At 40.5% G+C, this 19,484-nt stretch overlaps 1 protein-coding gene across 1 annotated transcript in view; it reads right to left on the reverse strand.

Moving 5' to 3' along the window:
* App (amyloid beta precursor protein) overlaps window positions 1–19,484 on the reverse strand; it is a 219,551-nt gene that overhangs the window by 134,213 nt on the left and 65,854 nt on the right. The window contains 2 exon segments of the mRNA XM_052741067.1: window positions 18,254–18,269; window positions 18,271–18,384. Coding sequence (XP_052597027.1) covers window positions 18,254–18,269; window positions 18,271–18,384 — 130 coding nt within the window.

Below are 19,484 nucleotides of genomic sequence, written 5' to 3' on the forward strand. Positions count from 1 at the left end.
ACATGTCTGGCCTCTGTGGGTATCTGCACTCACGTGCAGGTATCCACCCTGGGACATACACACATACACATAATTAAAAATGAAAATGAATCATAAAAATCTTTAAGTTTAAGGAATCGAAAGGATTGAAGCCTCTACACAACTTAGTTAGAAATTCATTTAAAAAAAAAATCTATGCTAAGACAGAGTTTAGTTTTATGGGAAATCTGTTTGTTTTGATGTAAACTTAGAGCAGCAGGAAAATTAAAGTTTATTGATTTTTTTTTAAATCTATGATAGGTAATAACCTGGGTTTTCCATACAAAACAAACAAACAATGGGTGCTTTTAGTTTTGAAATAAACCTGCTTGTGTGGATTCATTCTTAAAGTGCACAATTTCTTAACAAAATTCAGATGAAGGAGGTCAAGAATCACGAGAAATTGTGCTCACATCTACATATTTTCTAGGAAATTTGACACTATTTACTCTACATAGAAAATTCTTCAGTATACACTGGGAATGTTTATTGGTAGCCATGCAAACATTTTACGTGGAAAAAAAATTTATATATAAAGCACACATGCAAATTTCAGTGGAGAGAGTGTTTTTTAAAGTAAATAAAATGTGGACTTGGTTGCTTGGCTGAAGTCTTGGCAAGTGAGCAAAGATGCCGAATTCAATAGGGACCCTGCAGCTACTGCCCACTGGCTCTTTGGTGGTCTGTGAGAACAAATGTCTAGCCTAAATCACCTCATTTTGTAGATGGGCGGGAAGAAGTCCAGTCAAGAGGCCCACAGACAGAGCCAACAGGCAGTAGAACTGAGCTGAAAATTCAGGTGTCCTCTGAGAGACATCTTGACTCATTTAAACTCTGCTCACAATGGTTTATCCGGCCAAATTCCTTGACTTTTATTTATTTATTTTTTTAAAAAATGTAACCTAAGTCTGTGAAATACTTTATTATGAGCTACACTGTGGTTAATCTGGCATTAAAAAAAAAAAACTAGACTAAAATTATGGAGTAAGCCAAATAAACTGGCTGAAAGCGCATTTTGCTTTGTTGACTCGAACTTGTTGGACAGTGGCTTGAACACAGTGGGATTGTATGATATCATGAGGGTCAGACCTTTCTGTACTGCCATTGTTAGACAACTTTCTCATGCTCTGTTGTCACAAGATAGACAATCCATAGAAACTTATGACCTCATGTCCATGCTCCAGGCAGAATGGGCCAAGGATTGGAGGTTTTCTGTTATGAAGCTTCCCAGTGTTACTAGGGAGAGAGATCCTCCCTCCAGATGTCCCCTACCAACAGAGAATATTTTTTTTTCCACCATTAGCTGACAAATTGAGCTGCTTTAAATTTTAGCAAATTTATTATGCTATCACTATTCTGCGGCAGCCTCACAGATGAAGAGGTGCTGCTGTCCGTTTGAATATCACTTATGATATGATAAATAACAGCACCAGTCAACAGAGTGAGACAGAGTCCCCAGATGAGAGCAATGATCCCAAAAGTCTCACGATGGGCAGTGGTCCTAGCAAGAAGTCCAGGTATCTTCAAACACCTCTCCCCACCCAAGATGCTTCAGTCCATCCCAAACTCAACTCTTCACAGCAAGTTATTTACACTTCTCTTAATGCTGAGAATACAGAAAAGGGACAAATGACACAATAAAATAGCATTCTAGAGGGAAGTAATAAAGGACACACTGTTAGCTGATGAGAAATAGTATAGGGAAAAGGTGGAGGGATGGGAGTAGGGACTAATCTTTGGAACAAGATATAGAATTTTACTGGGTGGTGAGAGTGAATAGGACCCTCGAATTGGTTGGAGGAAGTGAGAGAAGAAAAAAGAAAACATCATAAGTCAGACAGAAAACATTGAGCCACAGGGCAAGGGGAACAGAAGTCCCTAGCAAATGTATGCTTTTGAGACTCAGACAAAAGCAAGAGGTGGAGAATTTTCAGAGAGGAATAATTTGCAAGAGATCATGGGTGGGTGAGGGCAGACTACAAGGCTTTCAACTACAAAACTGATGAGCATTCTTGAGAAACACAGGAAACCTGGGACGTTTTTCACAATTATTTGTATCAATGGAGTCAAGGTTGGAAGGAAGAAGACCAGGTTGGGTTGTTGCAATTATCCATTGAGAAGTAACCATGGCTCAGACTAGGATGATAATGGTAGATTGAAGGTAGAAACAAAGCCTACCCCAACTACGCAAACTAGAAGACACTTCACACTGAAAATGATGAACAGCATGTATAAACAAATAACCAACCCAGATTCATGTACTCTTTAATTTACACTACTACATATGCGTATATCAAAATGATAACTACAGACCGAAGAAATGTTTACTCATATTTACTTGGAAAACTATTTTTGTTTTACCACTTTAGATGCACTGACATCCTATAACATTCGCATGCTGACAGCAGGCTGGGAAGCAAACGTTCTGGGAGGCATTTGGACGGCTACAATACTTTCAGAAGTGGCCAAAATACTTCTCGACCAGCTCTGCATGTGACAAGAGTTTTGTCTCATACTGCGGGTCACTTCTGGGTTCCCAAGAAGAACACTTGAGTAAATTACACAGTTCTGCAATGTGACTATACTGTCAGCCAACATGTCACTGTAACTATTACGATAATAGCTGGCAGATGGGTTTCTTTGGAGAACTCCTTGCAGATGGCACAAGCTAAGTGGATGGTTCAAGATAAGCTGAAAACAAAAGAAGTGAACACTAAAAGTTTCACTTAAATCTTTCAGACTTATTCAAGTGACTAGAGTTCAGCCTCACTAACATACCACATGCAAACACACACTCATTTGTGAATACATAAATGGTAGGACGAGTATTGAAGAGAGGCAGGATAACTGTACCTCTCTCTTAACGATACAGGTTTTGAGATAATAAAAAATTCAATTTTTTAAATTTGAATTATTAATTTTCAAAATTTAATGACTGAAAATGGTTAACAAATTGGCAGTTTTTAAAAAGTTTCACATAGGTACTGCAATTCTGATTCTTTTATCAGAACATTCTTATGTGAATGACAGAGCAAAGGAAGGTGGAAGCCAGATCTTCACAGTGGGGTGAGAGCTTACAGGACACAGAACGGCCCAGTTGGTAGTTGAGTAGATTCGGATCAACAGGGTGAACTCGGACAGAGGCTAAGAGCTACAGAGAGCTACACAAATACCTACAAGAATATATAATACAAAAGTGGACGAGGGGCAAGTGGATTTCTTTGCTCTATCGACAACAAAGCAGACATTTCAGCAGCAATGAGCACAGAGAGGCTAGGTATTGGATTTTTATATTATTCTCCAATAAAAGGAAGTAGGGCTCTGGAGAAATGGTTGATTCTAAGAGTTGGGCAGAACACAAACAGCATCTTGTCATAATCACAAAGTTTTTAAAGGTAGGGTATATTAAATGAGTACAGGAGCCAACTCCCAATAGCTAAAGTTGGGAGGACTTGAGCATACATACATAATATAAAAATTATATGTGACATACACAGAGAGAGAGACATTCACACACACACACACACACACACACACACACACACACACACACACACACTGTGGGACAAGATTACATACCAACACATAATAGTAATATCCATAAGCCTAACTGATGAAACAATGGGAAAAAGACTATCTCCTATGCAGAAGAATTCCGAATAATACACATATAAGTTCTATCACAGGGAAAGCAGGGCATCATTCTCCATCATAACTGTAAGCTGTGTGCAATGACTTTCGTTAATAGGGTAGTAAAGTACTCAAAGGGGGAAAGGAACAATCCTGCCAGTGAATCCTGACATACTACCTCAGCCAAGTGGCTGGGCTCTACATCAGAAGTGATGTACCATGAAGCAACATGTGCCCTTTTATGATGTGTGTGTGTGGTGGTGGTGGTGGTGGTATTCTTCATTTCCGTGATCTTACATCTAGGCAAAGTAAGAGAAAATTCTAGAGTAAAGACATCGTCCAAATTATAATTGGCCAAACTGTCAAGGTTATAGAGACTTAGCTGAGAGGACCCTAAGGAATCTGATGTGTCAATAGAAAATGCTTTCCGCGATGGAATCCTAGGACAATAAAAAAACACGGGACAAAAGCTAATCAAATGTAAACAAAGTGTGGGTTTCAGTTAATAGTAACACATCAAAACTGAGAAAAGCCAAATATGAAAAACGTTCAAAGCCATTTGCAACCTCATCAATATTATAATCTTCAAAAAGCATACATGGAACTACTATGGCTAGAAAGAGTTGGCGCTACAATGGATTCTTTTGATATCTAACTTGCAGAACTTGGCTAGAAATTTTTTTGGCAAAATGATTTGTATGTATGTATGTAGCATGTGTTATTTAAATTCTTTTAAAAGATTCTAGGAATTTAAGAAAATTCCATATGTGTGAACAATAAAAGACGTTTTTTGCTGTCCAAATTTAACATTATCTTAGGATGGTGAGCTGATTGGTCACAGAATTCACTTCCCCTTTACAAATGAGGAATCCCATGCCTGATGAGGCTCAGGGATGGACCCTAGCCCTTAGCCAAAAGTTCACTTCCCAGTCCAGAGTTTCCTTACCAAGAAACTTGAGTGAGTCAAGCTCCTGATATATTTTCAACTTCTGTTTAAAGATGAAGCATACATTCTGTTTTGGCAAATCGTTGCATGTTGATATGAATGTGTAAGGTCAGTTTTGTGTTGAGGTGCATGTATGAGGTCAAAGGGCAATTCTGATGCACTGGCTGTCTTCCTCAGTGGTGAAGAGAACACGCTATTCTTGCAGAGGATCAAGTTTAGTTCCCAATACCCATGTTGAGTGGCTCACAACCATCTACAACTCCAGCTCCAGGGTATACAGTGCTCTCTGTTGAACTCCTTGGATATCTCCCTCACACATGCACATATCCACATATAGACACAGACATACACACATCATTAAAAATAAAGTAAGTCTTAAAAAAAGAAGTTTCTAGATTTGTAGACAACACAATGAGAGGGATCTAGTGACTCCCATATAAAAACTCAGTTTCTGTTATCCAAAATACTTTGTTTCAATTTTGGATTTTGGAATTTGCATATATATGAGATTATCTTGTGAATGAGACTCAAATACAAAATACATTTTATATATATATATATATATATATATATATATATATATATATATATATATACTTTTTGTTTTTTTTTTGAGAGAGGGTTTCTCTGTGTAGCTTTGGAGCCTATCCTGGAACTCACTCTGTAGACCAGGCTAGCCTCAAACTCACAGAGATCTGCTTGCCTCTGCCTCCTGAGTGCTGGGATTAAAGGCGTGTGCCACCACGCCTGGCTTTGTTTCTTATATACCTTATACATATGGCCTACCAGTAATTTTATACAACAAATTTTTCAGTGTCTTTCTATATAGCCCCCAGCCGGCCTTGAATGCTCAACCCTCCTGTCTCAGAGGGCTGGGTTTATAGCTGACACCATGCTGACCCTTCTGCAATACCTTTCATAATTTTGTGCATGAAACAATTTTCCACAGTGTGGGATTTTCCATTTACAGCAAAGCAGTAGCAATGAAAAAGTTTCCAATTATGAAGCTTTCTGTAGTTCAGACTTTATGATAAGAATGCTCAATCTGTAATAACGGTGACACTATAAAAAAAAAATGTTTACTGGCCAGACAAGTTCAAAGAGCAATGAGAATAAAAATTGAAAGCTAGCATAATCTGATGCAATCTTACGTGAATACTCAATATCACTGAGCACCACTAAACGCCAAGCTGCTCTGAAGCTAGGTCCCTAGAGGATACAAGAAATGAGGCACATAGCATGCAGCGCTGCATTAACAGTTTACGCAGCCTGGTCCAACAGAAATATAAAATAGGCCACATATGTGGTTTCAGTCACATTTTTAAAAGCAATATACACTTTCCATAATATACATACATACATACATACACACACATATATGTATATATATTAAACTGACTTTTGTAACATACTTTATTTATCCTATATTGTCTTTTCAATGCGAAATCATTGCAAAAAATCATTGAAGCATGCTGTATTTCCCCATCACTCCACTCTTCTACACATGGTGTACCTGTATGCTTGCAAACCTGTCTGGACTAGCTTTGTTTCAATGTGGTGTAGCCACGTGTGGCTGACCGCCAGCAGTGAGCACAACAGACTTTGCATCACGTTTTAGAGACCAGGAATTTCTTTTTGAGGCCCACTGAGTTAAATGAGGACAGATAGAGGTTATGAGAGAACATGAAAAGCCCAAGACTCAGGTTAGCAGAGGAAACAGGAGGCTGGATCAGAATCCACTGATACCGCACAGTTTAATTTCACTAGGAGCATCCTGTACATTTTAGGCACTGAGAGGTACGCCTCCAGGATTCCTTTTGTTACTGCCCTAAGCTGTATTTATCAGCCAACTGCTCCTCTTCCCCACTGCATTTTCTACAGTTCTGCTGTTACACTTTGTATTTGTGGATATGTGACTAATTCAGATGTGGAAACTGAAGGGCCATTTCCTTCAAGCCTCAGCCTCCTTAGGTTAAATTCAGCCTCATTTCCTAGGAGCTGAAAAGCAGACACAGAGGGGACACCCTCCTCCTAAACTATGCTGTTTCTCGAAAACACGGATATCTTCACCGGTTGTTTCCTCCTAACACTCTCCTTTCTTCTACCTCATTAAAAAATGCCAAAACCACATACATTTTTTTTAAAAGATGTAATTAATTAGAGTTATACGTGGTGCTTTAAAAAACCAAAAACCAAAAACCCCAAACCAAAAAAAAAAAAAGAACCCACTTAATTACAAAACGCCAACCAGGCTGAGGTGCAGGGAGGCAAGACAACCATCGGTCATTAGCAAATCCTTAAATCACAACAGGAAGTAAATGTACACAGCATGCTCTTCCATATGCCATATTAAGAAACCCCTGTGTGAGGCAGGCTATAATCAGGAGCAAAAGAGGCTCTTTGAAGGGGGGTAGCTGCTGCCAGAGCTCTGGCCCGGCACTCTCCAGACCCTGCCTTATTCTTTCCAACCCTTTCCACCTGGCTCAGTGCCTGCACACTGCAATCAACAACTGTTCTTTCAAGGTCAACAACAAACACTTTGGTCTCAGCCCTCAGGTTCTCTGACCACCCAATCACACACCACTGTCTTCATTATCTTCAGTCTTCTCCACCTGCCTCCCCAAATCCAGACAGCTCTCTGTTTTCTAGCTTAAGCTCTTTCTTTCTATCCCATTCCCCCATCTTTTTAATAGTTCTTGTTGTATAAAGTTCTGTCCTCTGCTCTGTGTTCATCTTCCATTATCACTCAGATATACTGCCCATGCTTAAGGATTCAACAACCTTCTCTACCCTTCCAAGGCTGACCTTCCATTTGACATTTCTAGTCACTGCTAGACTCGTCTACATGTAGGTCATTGCTTTTCTGAACTGTACTAGAATCCGGGTGTCCAACCAATGTGTCAAATCTCATGACTGTACACAAAGAACAATGGCCCATTTCTCATCGGGTCAGTATCTTATGAGGAGAAAGAAGAGAATGAAAAGAAAATGTCACAGCACTTAACAAAAGTCAACTACGAAGAAACGAGGGCACACCACTTGACACTGGCACGGCTTTTAACTGGGCACAGTTGGCTTTCAGAGCTCTGTCGAAGCGCAGAAAAGAGAATCAGGATTCACCATTATACCAGCAACACACCTAGGGATGTGCAACACAGCAGCTCATCGAATTCAAAATACAGCAGGTTATCATGTTTCATCAAGCTCTTTGAGAAAAATATCTTTTAGAAATTACCCATGTTCCTTCCGAGATCTCTTCAGAGGGGATACACCCCCAGATAAATGTTCCCTTCTGTTACTGTGCCACTCTGGTCTTTCAAAGTGCCACTCTGACTTGTAAACAAGGCTTAGTTTCATTACTGCAAATCAATTTTCTGGAGCTGATCCTGAGAGAGCTGAAATAATTGAATTTCTGGACTTCTACAAAGGAAGGTTTGGGCAAGAAACAATGATATTAAGGTTTCAAAAGGTAGATCCCTAACTGTGCTTTAACAGCAAATCCCCCTGGAGGCTTCCGATCCACTTCTCTACGCAGTGTCTTATGATGACGAGTTATATGCCTACACCTGCTGATGCCAATCAGATCTAAGCAGGACGGGAATCTCTGCTAACAGAACATAGAGCCAGCAGGTAAGCTTTACAGCTGATAAAGAATGACTTTTAAGAAGAAAGAGGATATAGACTATTACAATATAACTAGAACTTTTCTCTCCCCAAAGGCCCCACAGATATCTCTAGTGAATTAAAGGGATATGGATAATTATCTACAGTGAATTAAAGGGATATGGATAATTTGAGACTTTTGCTCGGCTTTGCACTTCATACCCTAAGAAAATCTGTGTCGTATAGCAACATGAGAACGAGGCCCCTCTTCAACCTAATAATCTTTTATCACCACAGCTTCAATCAAAGATGTAAACAGAGACTCTGGCTCCTTTTGCCACTTTCTACTTGATTGAATTTGATAATGAAAATGTCTGTTCCTTTCAGAGCGAGCAGAAGTGTCATTCAGTTTTTACTCACCAGGCAGAGAATGAATGCGTTTGTTTGGACGTAAAATCATTTGAATATGCAAAATCATTTAAATATGCATCACTACAAGCTGCGGCACATTGATGGATGCAGTAGTTTAGAATTCTCTTCAGCAGTAAAGCGAGGCATCAAATGAAGGTGTATTCATGCTTGAAACATCTTCAGACTCCATCCATCCCTCCCTTTGCACATGGTCAGTCACGCCTTCCTTTCCAGGCTGGGTACTCATCCAGAAAGCAGGGGAACAGGGCCAAAGCCCATTCCATTACCCCGAAGTCTTCCAGGTCAACAATCCAAAGTCACATGAAAAGACTAACTTTGGTTTACCCCTCCAGGGAGCAGATATTTTGAAGAGCAAGCATTATGGGCAAGCAGAAACGGAGCCTTTCAATGTACTTAAATCATTTCTCAAAGTAAGAAGACATACACAGGCAGAGAGTCTGAAGAATTGAAATCTCTAATTTTATATCAAACATTTAGAAAGGACCCTATGTGATTAAGGATTACAACTAAAGGGGGTACCCCCCTTTCAAATAGTATGATTTCTGCCTTTCCATTAAAACGATAATGGTAGTTAAAATGCACATTCCAAGAAAGTTGTCCTTAGGATCCAAGTTGTTTTATTCCAGAACTGTTGTGGTTTTGGAAAAAATGCTGAGGGAAACTAAGAATAGCCAGCAGAATCTTCTAAGAAAAGTGTGACTGAGGCAGACCTTCCAACAGCATTCACATTAGCGTGTTCTAGAAGCTAGCTCCAGGACCTAAGCTTAAAGCAGTGTAATGGTCCTTAAGGTCACTTACCAGGAAGGAAAAGAAAGCCAAAGGTCACTTCCTCCTCTTGACCTGATTCATGTCACATGACAGTCTACACCATTTCATCCAGGGGTTACAGTCAAACTAGTTAGCTGTCTCCCAGTCATAGCTCTTCAGTTTCTAAGGCAGGAGGGATGGCTCCTTACACAGATCCCTGGAAACCTGTACTTTACAGGCATTACACAGTAGTAGCCCATCTCTCTGAGAAAGCAGAACTGAGGTTTGAAAAGCCATGTGGGTACAAAAGACATCTTTGATAACAAGTCCCATGTCAACAGAACATTCAACCACAACAATAAATAATAGGTCATATGTGTGTTTTCCTGAATTTTAAGCATTTGCCTTTCTTGACTCATTAGGCAACTCTAGTTGGCATTCCTACAGTGGGCAGCCTTCTGTATTTTTCATGCAGATAATGATTAACTCTCCTCTTCCCAGCTAGAACTCCTAAACTTTTGTTTATTTAGTGTACGTGTGTGTGTGTGTGTGTGTGTGTGTGTGTGTGTGTGTGTGTGTTCAGGCGTGTGTGTGTGTGTGTGTGTGTGTGTGTGTGTGAGATCAGGCAAGTGCATGTCACTACACACGTGGAGGTCACAGGGTAACACTCAAGGGTCAGTTCTCCAAAATCTGGGGATTGAGTTCAGCTTTCCCAGCCTGTACACAGGTACCTCTACCCACTGAGCCGCGTCATTGGTCCCTAGTTTTTAGTTTTAGTATAACCCTAAGTTCTCCTCACAGAATAACATAATTCCAAAATAGAGATGACATCTATATCTTAAAAAGAATACTTTGCAGCAAATCTTATATTTAAACTGAATTATCCAAAATGTTTTTAGAATTCAAAATTTAAGAATGTGCTTAATTATACACCACCACTTTAAAATATATATTAAAAACAGTATATGAATGCTTGCTAGGTATTGGCAGCAGTGCTCCTAGCTCATATAGATCTAGTAAGTTCTTATGCAAGGAACCAAGAGTCCAGGAGGCTTTGATAAAGGAAAGGAACATGGGCAGGCGAATATACATGCACAAACATCTCTCTCTCTCTCTCTCTCTCTCTCTCTCTCTCTCTCACACACACACACACACACACACACACACACACACACACACATACACACACACATTTTTCAGAAGGCTGAGAATAACTCTACCCTTTTGCCTGTGACAGATTTTAATTATCCAAAATGGTATTCAGCAATAAATTAACTGATAAAAATAGCATACTGATTAAGCATGTTGTTTAGTCTAAGAATTTCAAATTTTTTAGTGCTGTTTTGTTTGGAAGTGCTGGAGACCGAACTCAGGGCCTCACTCAGGCAGGCAAGAAGTCAACCTCTGAGCTATATTATCCACTACTCACCATTTACTCATAAAGAACTGGGATATACCTTTCCTGAAATGTCCATGTAAGCTAATGAACCAGTACTCCAGAGGTCACACAGAATCTGAGAGTCTTCCTGCAGAAGAAACCTGGCCTTGGACATAATAATGCAGGACAGCCTTAGGGAAAACATGGATGCAATTTCCTGGCAAGCTTGTGTGCTGTGTAAAATGAGCAACCAGGAAGAAATGCTGTAGAAAAACACCAGTATTTAGGATTTTTGAAGTGGACACAAAACATGAGCCTGCGATGGAAAACAGGGAATGAAAGAATACACGTAAGGAACAGCATGGCAAGGACACGGGAAGAAGGCTACAGTCCACAGAATTTGATAACACTGGGCAGACAAGGGAGAGAAATGTGCTCAGAGCTGATGTCACAGATAGCTGGGGCTGAGGAGATGATAATGCCTGGCTGTGGAGGGATCATGGGACCTCTCACCACCACATCGGAGGCAGAACTGTGAAGGACAGAATAAGGATGCTCAAGACATACTCCTACAGGGAAGCAGCACACTGAGGTGAGTGAGGGCCAAGGGTTCTCTGAAGAACAAAGAAAACCTGAGAAGCCTAGACATTACCAATAGAGGAAATCAAATAGTCAGAAGGGCAAAGGTCTTTATAAAGACAAAGGTAAGCTATAACACTAGAGGACATCTTGAAGAAAATACAACCATGCATAGGTACTCATTGATTTAGACTCAGAATTCTAAAATCTTACTATCAGAGCAATGGTGGTTGATGTAAACCAAGCTCCAATCATTCAACTGGCAAAATATACAGGAACTTCCTGGCATGCTGACTATAATCATGCTAATATTAACTTTGCTCTCTGTGTTGATCAGTACAGGATGGCATAAGGCAAATGATGCCTGCTGTCACCTTAGGAAGCGTTTGGCAGGACAAGTCCCCACTCTGTGTCATCTGCCCTCCAGGAGACTCTTTTCCCCTTTCCCTCCTTCCCCCAGTATTCACTCAAATCTTCAATTCATTCTTTCCACACATCCTGACAAGTGGGAACTAAGTGCTATGGCATGTTCTAAGCTCTAGGGGGTTTTCAGTGAGCGAACAAAAGACCCCAGAACCAAAGAGCTTACATTTCACACAGAAACCAATTATCTCCAAATGCAAAAGCATTGTAAGAAAGCATTGTTAATCTTCTGTACCATGAAGTATTTATTCCTAATATAGCCCTACAATTATTCTTTTTCCCTAAGCAGACTCTCAAACTCACTGACATAATACGTTCCTGATAGGATACCCTCTCAGCTGTTTGCCATTCAAATTGGAAGGTGAGACATTTTCTTTAGCCGTGTAGCCACTGGTAAGGCTCCTGTAAACAAACCCTTATCCATCTAATGAAACTGACTGAGCCCCCAGAGGAAGGAGATATGCAAGCAGAGAGGGGGCTGGGTGAGAAGAGAAAAGGGATCAGTAGGAGTACAAAGAACAAGTGATGGTGACTTGGGTAAGACCTGCTTTAGTGATTTCTCCACTTTAGGTCTCCCCGCTGTGGGGGATGATACCACTCCTAAGCTACTGCCTTGCCTTCTCACCAACATCACCAGCATAGCCTTGTATGGGACCAGCATCAAGATAGACAGTGATGTCCACTTCTTCATTATCTCCCCAAAGAGAAAAGAACTAAAGAGGTAGTGGAATGCTTGAGAGATGGAGCCTGGAGGGGAGGTTATTGCGACACCCCTATCCTCCGCCCCCGCCCTGTTTCCTCCTCTTCCATTATTTCTTTATTTCTGGCCATGAGGTGGCTTTGCTCTACCATGTAATCCCATCACCATAGGTTACCTCACCACAGGCCCAGAACAATGGGGCCAAACAACTAAGCACTGAGCGACACCGAGAGCCTTCTCCTTGGAAACTGACAGGAAGCTGACCAACAACGCAGCTGACCAAACTGTTCACACTGTGCATTTAATAAACTGTGCCTTTAATAAAATCACTTTCTGTTGTTTTTTTTCAATGTGTTGTGTTTCTTTCGCGAGAACTAATACGAGCCCGTACTTTAAAATCTGCTCCGTTTTCTCTGCTCTCATCAGCACTCTCACTTCCCCAGATTCTGTGAGAGGATCCTAAAGGCACAGGAGGCCAGGCTGGGAGGACACAACAGGCAGTCCATCAGTGTCATCTCTTCCCCAAGAGCCCCGCGTCTGGGCCATCCCCCCGCTCTTCTGCAATCTGCGCTTGCTGCTCTCCAGACTGCTGCCACAGCTGTTGCTTTGGGACTTTCTTTCTCCATTAGTGATTGAAGCCAAAGCTGCAGACTCACTGACAGGGGAAGAGAATTGGAGGAAGGGACAGGGAGAAGGGGGCCCCTTGGGACACACTACCAGGAAGAGGTGAAATTCATCAAGGGGGAATGTGAAGAACAGAACACTTAATGAGCTACTTGGTGACGGCCATGACGGAAAGGGGACAGGATTTATCCCCATTCTGCAGGAAAATACTGAGAGCCTTCTGTGTCCGGCATCTGTATTTGAACTTTTCATAGCATTCCTAACTCCTCCAACCCCCACCCCGTCCCCAAGAGACAGTGTCTCACTTTGCAACCCTAGCTGTCCTGGAACTCATGTAGAGCAGGTTAGCCTAGACCTCACAGAGATCTGCCTGCCTCTGCCTCCTGAGTGCCGGGGCTAAGGACGTGAGTGCACCAACATGCTTGGCCACAGCACCCACTGATACTGTTATTAAAATGCCTTTTAACATAGATATTAGACTCACTGTTATTGTCATGTCATTTCTTATACTCTTAATGCTATTTTTGAATAATTATTTTAAAAGCCTACAATACCACCTCGCTGGCCTAGCCAACAATATTTATTTATCAGTCAAGTAATAATATCTGTGTTAATTCAATTTCAGTAGTCTGATAGAAATCCTACCTTTAAAATAAGTAAAAGGTTGTGTTTTAATGAGTACTCCATAGATCTATTATTAGGGCATGCAGTACCTAATTCATCGTATTTACTAAAACTGAAAATTATGAAGTTCATGAAGTCTCTGGATTCCCACATTTGGATTTCTGGCAATTTACAGGATCCTTAAGTTCTAAAACAAATGTCCTTCCATCCTCTTGCCTACTTTCACACTTTGGTGATGTTTATTTAATATTCTTAAATATTTTACCATTAGCAGATGTGTTTAAAAACAACAATAACAACAACAAGAACCTGTTCAACAGAAGAAGTTCAACAGACTAACTACAGTACCATTATCTGTCAGGTAACCAAATAGGTATTTCTTAACCTAAAAAAGACTGAGGTGGTTACAGTTCATTTAGAGAAGCAGCCACCTAGAAAGCAAGGTAGATTTTCCTAAAATTATTAAATTTTAAAATTATTAAATTCAAAATTCAGAGAATCAAAACTCTTAATTTCTCATTCTGAATAAGGTCATTACTACCTACACATTTAGGGTATCTTCCTTAGTAACAAGGGCATACTGACAAGTTGCATACTAATTCCTCAACTAGTAATTCCTCTTCTAGATTACGCTACTAACGGCATTTTGGCCCTGTAAAATCAACAATGGTTTTTCTTAGGCAACATGTTGTGTCATTGCTAGCCAAATTCAATAGTGGATCCAATATACCATGAAGAGAGAAGTCATTCAAATGGAAAGGGTTTGAAAGCAAAAAAAAAAAAAAAATCCTACCCCCCGAGTGATGATAAATGACGTGCTTTGAATTCCACATATGGTATGTGATAAAGTGTTTATATGATCAAGTCACATCCTATAATCTGGTTCTGGAAGTATCAAAAATAAAAAGGGAACTGAGAAAGCCAGCATACTCCCCAGGGAGGCCATCCATTCCATGGGAGAAAAGTGCCAAAGGCAACACGGATACACTTCCCCATCCCACAAGCAAAGATACTGCAGAGCACACATCCAAGGCAAACACAGGGTGTAGATTGAACTCAGCTAGCGCCATGTTGGGTCCTTCGTCGGAGGAGACAGAGGCCAGGAGGCTGCGTGCCAGGAAGGACAGGCATTTTTCTCAAGATTTGTTTTGAATGGTTTGAATTTCAATACAGCAATGCCTCAGACAATCTTACTCGTTCCTTTAGGTCATATCTTTGTGGGAATTAACTTTAGTAAATCTCTCCTTTGTGTAAAGTATATATTTGGATACAGCTGGAGTTTCAGAGAGTTCTTGGACACAGTTGGAGGTTTCAGAGAGTTCTTAGATTAAGGTTAAACAATAATTCTTTGTTTCAGGATCAAGTTATAAAGAAAAAGGCCACTGATGACCTCTGTCATTATCAGCAAACTTTAGCACTCTGATTTACTCTATACCAAAGGTCAGCATTGCCACCTTTATCAATATAATATCTATTGTGGAATTTTAATAGTGGATCTAATACAGTTTTTTAAAAAATAATAAATAAATCACAAGGAATACTGACGATGATCAAGAAATGGTGGGCTCTGGTCATGATCTGAACACACTGTGGCTGTGTGACGTATATCGAGAAATCTAACCTCTCTGGCGATTGACATTTATACCCATGAAGGAAGACCTCACAGTATAACAGTTCCAGTGGATGCCCTGTGAAATTACTAAGGACACAACACTAAGATGAAGGAGAGATCAGGAAGTCAGGGGAGAAGGAAGGAAAGGCTTGGAGAAATTAAGGTTAAAAAAGTTCCAATATTCATGCAAACAATATGTACATGTTATGTAAGCTCTTTAATTCTTTTTCTCAAAGTTGAAAACATACCACGCATACACATTAGCAATATTTTATATGCTTACGTTTGAGACATCTAGAAAATTTGCCACTCACTGCCTAAGAAAAAGACAATGTCATATCTCTTCATTCTAATCTAAGCTCACTGGCAAAGCAAGAAACAGGTATGCTTCGCCTGTCAACTGACAGTCCATTTTAGGTCCAACGGGAAAAGACCGGGGATTTATAAGATGAGAAACACAATAAAGATTCAAACAGGCCAGAGGCCTGCTGGGAATAGCTAATGATTAGCTAGTCTATCAGCAGTCAGGAACAGTTAGTGTCAGTGTGCTCATAACGTATCAGATGCTGAACCAGACCTGGGGAATTTCCTAAACATGTCACAAGCAGCCTGCCTCCTTGAATTATGTATTTCAACTTCAAAGGAGCTCAGACTCTATTCAAAAGATAAAAGAGAAATCTGGTCCTGGCTGATGACAGAGGCAACAGGGAATTCAGTCGTCCTCGTTTTTTCACAGGGTCTCTGGGACAATTTTGAGTCACTTCTCCATTTTCCCTTTCCCCGGTCCGACCTGTATGTCTCTATAAACCTCAGCAAGCGAAATGGTTCTGTAATAGTTAGAGGTAAGAGCTGAGGGACAGGCCATTGCCATTACTAACACACAGTCTGCTAGATGAAACTAGCCTTCAAAGACAAATTAGTGCGACTGTTCCCCTAAGTGATATAACAAGGTTTATCACAGTGTGGTTCCTGTGTATTCACAGTATAAAAATCTGGCTTCTTGCTAAAGCTCTATAGCAGGAGGTCTGGATTTAGTATCCGAACATTATTCCCTTTATATTCTCTTATTAAATCTTAACTTCTCAACCATACAGTAAAGAGCTAAAGGCCTTAAGAGGCATTAAAGAAATAAGGAAGAGTAAGAAAATGCACAGACCATCAAATGGCTTAGAATTTGGTTCAAAATTATCTTCATCACATACTCATTAAATATGAAATGCAGATGAAATTTTCATCCTAATGCCCGTGTTGTCTGCTGATTTCTCAAATTACATGCACAAATAAAGAGAAATCAGCATGTTCTTACATATATATATATATATATATATATATATATATATATATATTATGGGGGTGTGCATTTGAGTGCAAGTGCCCTTGAAGGCTAGAAGAGGGTGTCCAATCTCCTGGAGCTGGGGCTACAAGCGATTGTGCGTCACCTGACTTGGGTACTAGAAGCTGACTTCAGGTTCATCAGAAGAGCAGCTAGAACTCTTAACGGCAGAGCCGTCCCAACATTCCTGGGTATGCTCTTATGGAATCCACTGCTAAACAAATACTACACAAGTCTCTGGAGTGTCTAGGGATCTTTATTTGCAAAGTTCAGTCTGGACCCTTGCTGCTAAAGTGTTGGGGCTCAAAACCCACTGCCTTGTACCCAGGAAGGGAGCAAGGACGTTCTAACAAAGACTCCTTTGAAAGAAGTCATCAATATTTGTCTATATTTTCCCTTATTTACAACCTTCTTATTAATCAATAACAATGAGAAACATTTATGGAATTCATAAAATCAAATGGGGCTACTGATGCCAGGCTTGTTCACATGAAAGGCCAGCTAGGAGGAGCAGTAAGATTGAAAACGGACTTCAGATGGCTCTTCCAAATGACAAAGATGACTCAGTTTCTAAGATAAAAATGAAAGTAACATTTGGAGTCAGTAAAAAAGTTTAAGTTTTTGTGATCACACCGATTCTTCCAGTTTGATATGAGTAAGTAGAGAACAAAACAATCAAACACACTTCCTGACCATTCATGACTTCAGGAAGAAGGGGTGCTCTGGGAAAGGGCTTTTTAAGGAATTAGCGAGAGGGTGGAACTTCACATTATATTCTTTCTTCTGTGAAATCCTGGGAAGAAATATACATGGCCTGCCATTTGTAAACCTGGACAGTACAAATGGGAACCAACTTGCAAGACTCTGGGGCTCTACCACCAGACGTTTTTTTCACTCAGTAGATGCAGGACTGGCCCTGGGACTTATAACTTTCATGAACACCCTGGCGAAAGCTATTCTGAGGCACAGAGCTAAGAAATGCTGTTTTTGTATTAAAAGAACATGGGGCAGTGCCTTCAACATCCAAAGCACAGTAAAAAACAGAATTTTGGTACTCACGAGGAAGCGGATCTTCCTTGTATTGTGAACACTAAAATCCCAAGTCTCCTAGAAACTGACACCGTATTTACCTATAACCTACATACAACCTCTTATACTCTTTAAATCACCTCTCCCAGGCTTCTTAAGATACACATTAGTGGTGTAATGCTTGCCTAGTCTCTCTCTCCTCTCTCTCTCTCTCTCTCTCTCCTCTCTCTCTCTCTCTCTCTCTCTCGCTATATATATATATATATATATATATATATATATATATATATATTTATGTTCATTCTCAAGTACCACAATAAATAATAAAGTAACAAATTAACCTTTCCTTACTAATAATATCTAATCCAATATAAATCATACATAAACACAGATACAGGGACTGTTGGGTTATTTTCCACCCATGTTTGGATGAACCTGCAGATGTGAAATGCACAGGTATGGAGCCAACAATATGGCGGTGGCCACGTGCTCAAGGGGTAGCATATGCATCTGACCTAACGAGAGCATCCTGCCATCAGCACCGGCTGTGGGGCTGGCCTGGCTGGCTGGCTCACCTAAGCAGCGGTAGGGGAATCACGATGTGGGTGTGGGTCTTGCACTGCTTACGGCCCCGCTTGCACCAGTTCTGGATGGTCACTGGTTGGTTGGCTTCCACGACATTTGTGATCTGCAGTTCAGGGTAGACCTAGGGAGCACAGGAGAAGAGGAAATGGTTACTCGTGGCAAAGCCTGACAAGCGCACAGACCTGATAAAAAACTAAACCTCCACTGCCATTCAAAGGCCCCGTTATCCCCTGAGAGCCAAGCTGCTAAAAGAGCATCAGTATAAGGGAAATGGCCTGATTGGCAGTGCCTAGGGCCTTGCATTGAACGGCCCATGCAGACAGTGTCTGGGGGAGATAAAGTACAAACAGACTCTTGAAAGCATGCGGTCATTCTTTATGCAAAATAAACAGACCATTGAAGACCCTGGCTTGTAGCCTTCTAAAGGACCACTGCGATTGATACACTTTCAGATATCATCTTAAATTCAACCCATTCTATGTGGCAAATATTTTATACACAGAGCACGGCATATAGCTAGTTTCCATACAAAAATTAGTTTCTGTCCTCAAAGTAGTTTACATAAAAATATTTTATTAAAAAAAAAGTCTTCAAGAGGGCCATTTAAAGTCCAGCACTTGTGAATTCTCCTTCTTCAGTAATAAACCACTTATCTTGTTCTGTGATGACTGCTCTTCGTAAATCACGCTGCTCGCTGAGCACTTGGAATGAAATGTCAAACTCAATCAACTAAAATGTATTTGCGAAATATCAAATCACTTTCGTGTAATAATAAAGGGTAGAGATTTGAAAGAAAAATAGTAACATAGAATGTGTCTCTAAAGCGAGCAGTTTTGCAGCATAAATAACAATGGAAATAGCTGACTAAAGAAAGGCATTAAGGAAGCAGATGGCTCTTACTGGAGGATAAGAATCCAGGAGGGGAAGGTGAGAATGTGAAGGGAATTATACACAGTCAGAAGATTGTAAGACAATGGAATTTCAACCCGGAAATGAGCTAAAGGATTTGGTGCAGACACGTTGGAGAAACAGAGCCAGGAAAAACCAGTGCTTGGGAGAGTTTGAGAATTAAAATGAAGACTCTGAGAAAAGTCTCAATTATTGGTAACTGCAAGGAATAGACAACATGGCCATCAGAGGGAGTAGAAGATTAAAAGGGAAGACGATGTCACTGAAGGAATGAGAATCACGGGTTTGAGAAACTGGAGGAAACATGGATTC

The sequence above is a fragment of the Peromyscus californicus genome, unplaced genomic scaffold, assembly GCF_007827085.1.
Source record: "Peromyscus californicus insignis strain IS unplaced genomic scaffold, ASM782708v3 Scaffold_16__1_contigs__length_79575227, whole genome shotgun sequence".
Taxonomy (NCBI): domain Eukaryota; kingdom Metazoa; phylum Chordata; class Mammalia; order Rodentia; family Cricetidae; genus Peromyscus; species Peromyscus californicus.